The 6,070-nt window shown below is 42.9% G+C and overlaps 1 protein-coding gene across 1 annotated transcript; it reads left to right on the forward strand.

Moving 5' to 3' along the window:
- Window positions 1-51: 51 nt before the first annotated feature.
- Window positions 52-2,523, forward strand: klf2b (Kruppel-like factor 2b). The gene is made up of 3 exons (XM_027150519.2): window positions 52-463; window positions 594-1,497; window positions 1,674-2,523. Exons 1-3 carry the CDS (start codon window positions 392-394, stop codon window positions 1,847-1,849), a joined length of 1,152 nt encoding a protein of 383 aa, XP_027006320.2. The 5' UTR covers window positions 52-391; the 3' UTR covers window positions 1,850-2,523.
- Window positions 2,524-6,070: the final 3,547 nt, after the last annotated feature.

Consider the following 6,070-nt stretch of genomic DNA (forward strand, 5'->3'; position numbering starts at 1 on the left):
CCTCCCCTCATCTGACGTCACGCCTTTGCGAGTAGCTAAATGCGAGTATGAGCGCAGGCAGAAGGAGAGAGCGTGTGTGTTTTACTCAGAGTAAGTGGGGAGAGACACAGTGCCGCTCGACCAGCTCTTATATACCGGCTATTTTTGGGCGCCTCCATCCTGAACGCCGCTTCCTCCGCACGCACAATTGGTCCAGCAGAAGAGTTTATAAGGGAGGAGGTTTCACCTGCCACACACTTACTGTGCGCTTTGGACACTGCAGCAGCGCAGCTTTACTGGAAACAAAACTCTGGATCAGACGTGCGTTTAATTTCTCCACGAGAAGAGCGTTTTATTTAACTCTCAGACAAGAAATAAGAGTTTTTAAAGTAGAAATTTGACGCTTTGGAAAATGGCTTTACATGGCACAATGTTGCCATCCATTTCCACATTCGCAGGACAGAAGGAGAAACTTTGGGAAAGTGTAAGTTCTAGTTGTGTTTTCTGTATTTTGTGCGTTTTATGCCAAACTCTGTATTGAAGTTCTGAACGTTAAACGGACCGATCGTTAGTGAGTGAAACATGATCTTAACTAAATATATTTTTCTTTGCAGAGGTGGACTGTAGAAGTGGACAAGCCTCTGGCGTGCGCAGTACCGAGTGTGGATGCGTGTCATGCCAGAAAAGACGACGAGGATCTGAGCGATTTCTTGGATCTGGAGTTTATTCTGGCCAACACAACCGGTCCGGTGGACTATAATTCAGCTGTGGAGCACTGCAACATGTACCAGCCAGGGAGCGCGTACGTGCCGCCACCACCGCCGCCTTACACCCACAGCCTTGTGGCGGAACTGTTGCACTCCGACGTGGACTCCACGTACGGCATGAGCACAAACAGCAGCAACAGCATCGGGATTCAGGGGCGGTTTGTGGTGAACTCCGCGCCTTTCCCGAGACAGGATTTCGTCGAGGGTATCAAAGTTGAGCCATGCACGGACGGCTACAGCCCCGTGTCGGGCATGGTGCCACAGAGCTGCCACCGGATCAAGCAGGAGGGCAACGTGTCGTGCGCGATGTCATTTGATCAGCCGAGGCTCGCCGTCTCTCCGCAAACAGCAGGGAACATGACACCGCCGCTCAGCCCGGACGACCAGGCGCGTTGTCACACGCAGATCTGCCGCACCACTTTCCCGCAGAACGGCTACTACCCGAGCCACGGGCCCGTACCGCAGCAGCATCAGCAGCAACACCAGCATCAGCAGGTGCCACTGGCTTACCCGGGAGCGCGTGCATACGCTGGCATGTTCGATGACGGCCTCGGAATGGTGCAACCCGGTGCGCCACGCGCGCTCCTCACACCGCCGTCCTCGCCGCTCGACCTACTCGAGTCCAAGCCGAAGCGCGGGCGACGAACCTGGCCGAGGAAGCGCGCAGCCACGCACACCTGCACGTTCGCCGGATGTGGCAAGACGTACACCAAGAGCTCGCACCTCAAAGCGCATCACCGAACTCATACCGGTAAGATTGTTTTTTAAGTTGTGATTCAATAAATAAAATCACACTCAGCAAAGACGCAAAGCTAACACACTAGAGTTAGAAATAGAAAAGTTATTTAAAAAAAGAGATTTTTGTTGTTCTTTTTAAGTATCACGAAGCAATTCTGAAATTTCTATTTCCTTCCTCTGACCTGTCAGGTGAGAAGCCCTACCACTGCAACTGGGAAGGCTGCGGCTGGAAGTTTGCCCGCTCCGACGAGCTCACGCGTCACTTCCGCAAGCACACCGGGCACCGACCCTTCCAGTGCCACCTGTGCGAGCGCGCCTTCTCCCGCTCCGACCATCTGGCGCTGCACATGAAGAGGCACATGTGAGAAACTCACAGAAGACAATCGGCAAACAAAGCCAAAGCCTTATTACAGCCTTATTTAAGTCCTTTGTACAAGACCAAAAGACTGTTTTTTCGGTTGATAAAGATTTCTATTGTTCTTTATACTTTTATAACAATGTAGCTGGTACTACGTGGGATTTCTAGAGCAGGCAGTTCAGACCTGCATAAGTGTTTTGGGGACAAACAGCAACCTGCAGGGCTGGTCCTATAATATATTAAATGTCTCAGTATCTCTCTATATAGCCATGTTGAAACTGGAAACAAAGAGTAAGTGTAAAACGGTGCCTTGATAGTGAAGAATTTAGCACGTGTGCTGTGCTGCCAGGGTTGTGCAAAACGTGACATCCTGAAATCATGCTTGATGACAATGTTTTCCTCTTGAAACTGCCTCCAAATTGTTCTAATGCCCAGAACTGTGCGTTGATATAGTGTTTGATACATTTTCAGCCATTTGCCTTTCATGGAAGTAGGATATTTTCTTGAAGTTGTATCATGAAGGTACAATAACTTGTTGAAGCCCCATTGTTCATTAGCACATACACCAGAGCTCGACGCTCTGCATTATTTGTTTATTATTATTTTTTTTTAGAATGTGTACAGAAGTTTTATATTGTAAGTATTGTATTTATTGTACATATTAAACTAAATTTGAATATATTTCTATTGTCATGTGCATCTTTGCGATTTCTTTTCCTTCTTCTTGTCCTTCGTCTTAGAAAAAGACAACTCGCATATTTAAGTTCAGCCTCTTATTATGGGCTGCTTTGATGTTTCTTTGGAGTCCCCAGAAACTCTGCAGCACACAAGCTCATTACTGGTAACCATGCACCCATAACACGACATTTGGTTAAGGCAAGGGTACGAAGCTGCTATTCCTGAACCCCCACTCAGGCTTATGGAATTGGGTATTATAGTTTAGGCCAAGATGCTTTCCAGCTGCTGTGAGACGAGGCCCGCAGCCTGTGGCTTTAGCCTATAAATACAAACATTACATTTACATAATTACAGAGAGAGAATTTAGATATGTCTGGACGGAGGGCGCTGGGCTCAGTGCTGAGGATCCTGAAGTGCAGGGATAAGGCTTAAGATGGCACTTTTACATAAGGTTTTGATGGTATCCCATCGAGGTCAAACTTCCAAACGTGTAACTGCTGATGTTATTCGAAATTCAATTAAAAATGGTCTTGAGGGCATGTGTAATAAGCAAAATATTGCAGTGTGGAAAAAAATGCAGAAATCCTCAAAATAAAAAAAAATAAAAAAAAAGTGTACACAACCAGATTGAATACCATAAGTTTAATTTTTCGGTTGCTGATATTTCTGGCATTCTGCTTATGAGAAACGTTCAGGTTTGGTGAGCAAAATTTCTCATACGGGGGAAGAAAAAGAAGAAATGCAAGCTAGCTATTTATAGCAAACTGGTGAGGTGTAAAAGTAGAAGTCTCATTTCACTTTTTTGTTCTGAGGATAGTAACATCTACTACCAAAACACGCATGAACAGCAATATGAGCTTCTCATTTTTTAGGTTTTCTAAATCTACACATGTTTAAAGACCAACAAAAAAGCTGCTAATGTGAGTTTCAGGATTAATGTAATGTTGGGTAAGTTTAAGGGTGGGAACTAAACACACACAAACACAGACACACATACACACACACAGACACACACACAGACACACACACACCTTAAGTCCTGAAGCTAAAAAACCTTTGCTGCAAAAAAATGTCAAAACGGTGCCGTAAGTACAGCAGATTGGCCCCTGACACAGCCATCATCATGAATGCATTCAGAAAAGAAAACAACACTTTTTTTGTTCAAGGAATCCCTGAAGGCAGTCTCTTATTAACCCACTTGACACTGGACACAGTGCAGCGAAATCTAAAAACAAGACAAGAATGTGGCTGAGCACGCATGAAGAGACGGCTCTTAAAATTAACCACACGTGTGGATGCTTAGAAGAGAGAGGCGTCATTGAGCAACAAAGAATAACACGAAGGAGAAACAAATTCCAGCCCCATATTTCAGCATCACCTGAGCTTTCCCCGGCCACTTACTTTTTACTCTCTTTGCCTCTCGCTCCCTACGCTTCGATTCAAGCCCCTCGTCAAGATTTTAGTAAATAGAAAAGCACACTGAGGAATGTCCTGTTATTTCAAATGGCTGTAATTGACATACCAAAACCCACAAACTCATCCAGCTGCTGACGGTTTTTTGCATGCTAGCATTCTTAACCCATTTAATCGATATTTGGCTTTTAAAAGCATTCAGAAGCATTTATGGTGGTTTCGAGTGATGTTTCGAATACACAACCTTGGAAAAAATGGAAGCGAAACGCAGTGTGAGAGTTTGACTCTGTAATCCGACAAAGGAAGTTTCTTAATAAGGAGATTGCATTAAAAACATAACATACGAACAGGAACAGAGCATAAATATCAAACACACTTGTTGCACATCTCTGCTTGCAATCTATACTGTGGACAAATCAAGCAAGCAGATTAAACTTCCCAGAGTAGCATTTATTTACCCGACTTTTTATTCCTGCTAAAATGACATGGGGATTCATTTTGGCCACAGACTTTTCCTTAGACTTATTTCATGCCTATTAATTAAACTACTGAACTTTAACAAAAGCATTGAAATGTACACTTCAGTACTGGAATGATGCATAAATGATGCATCTGGTGTTACGGCGTTTACGACTGACTTTTTTTCTAGTATAAACTAGGCTCAAACAGTCTAATAAAGCCCTGGGCTCATTTTCACAATGTCCATCCATGACTTTGGTCTTTGGAGGCCACAAAATAATAATTCATGGCTAGAAGATACTTGTGACTACAATATATTAATTAGCATTATTAGAAATAAGCACCATGTCACTTCAGCGGCCAAAACAACATAAACCTCTTTCACCTCTAACTGACACCCACCCAAATTTTCCCTCCACAACTCCACGGTTCCCAGCCACTAGCTTTTTTTCACTACATGTCAGTTACTGTGAGGGAATGTACCGAAGATGTAAGGATGTAGAAACCCAGGTTCATATGGAGATGACGTCTGGCTTTCTTGCATGACAGGTATGACATAACGGCAGAGATATAGGTTAGTAACGAGGAACGTCCAAGCTGATTCACTCCAATATGTTTTCATGGAAATTGTCATGAATATTTATTAGCTCCACCTGCAGCACTTGCACGCTCGCGACACACAGAGACTACACAGGTTTACACAACTCTTGCAGACATTGTGTTTGCATGAAATATGCAGATGAAGACATTCACCCTGTATGTAAACACCAGGCGAGGTGAAATACAGACTCTCAAACATGTTTACATGCACAAACATGAACCACAGAACATCAGCAGAATGTAAGGAAATGGCAGTGCCTTTTGTGTTAAACATGGAAAGACAAGATTTTAAGTGAGAATTAAGACTACATAAAACTACACAAAGACTACATACGGCCTACATAAAGTCTAAATAAAGACTACATAAGGTGTACATAAAGTATAAATAAAGACTACATAAGTTGTACATAAAGTCTAAATAAAGACTATAAGTTGTACATAAAGTCTAAATAAAGACTACATAAGGTATACATAAAGTCTAAATAAAGACTACATAAGGTGTACATAAAGCATAAATAAAGACTACATAAAGTCTACACAAAGACAACAAACTCTATACAAGACTACAAGGTCTACATAAAGACTACATAAGGTTCACAAAGTGTGCATAAGCACTACATAGCGTCTACACAAAGACTACATCAATTCTACATAGGTTAATTAGGTTATTTGGCAAGCAGATGCATCATTGAAGTCTACACTGTGATTTGACATGGTGTCTTTAACGAAGCTTTATGTAGACATAGTATTGTTTCACGTTTCACTTATTCGTGATGCTACAGTTATACTGTGACCTACATGAGTCAGGAACAAATCTGTGGGGGATCTGATGAAACTGAAAATCCACCTGTAACAATATGATTAATCACACACACGCACAAGTGTGGCTCAGCAAACGACTGACGGAAAATACTGAAGACTAGTCTGAGACATGAAGAAACTCACGTTTCGAGCTGCATCCCGGTAACGTCTGTGTGTGTGCGCGAGAGAGGGATCTCATTTAGAAACTACTTTAGTAGTCACAATGTGAATAACAGTCTCTCATGCTAATTTAAAAAAATATTTTCATCTCTGACAT

This window comes from Tachysurus fulvidraco, chromosome 22 (genome assembly GCF_022655615.1).
Source record: "Tachysurus fulvidraco isolate hzauxx_2018 chromosome 22, HZAU_PFXX_2.0, whole genome shotgun sequence".
NCBI classification, from domain to species: domain Eukaryota; kingdom Metazoa; phylum Chordata; class Actinopteri; order Siluriformes; family Bagridae; genus Tachysurus; species Tachysurus fulvidraco.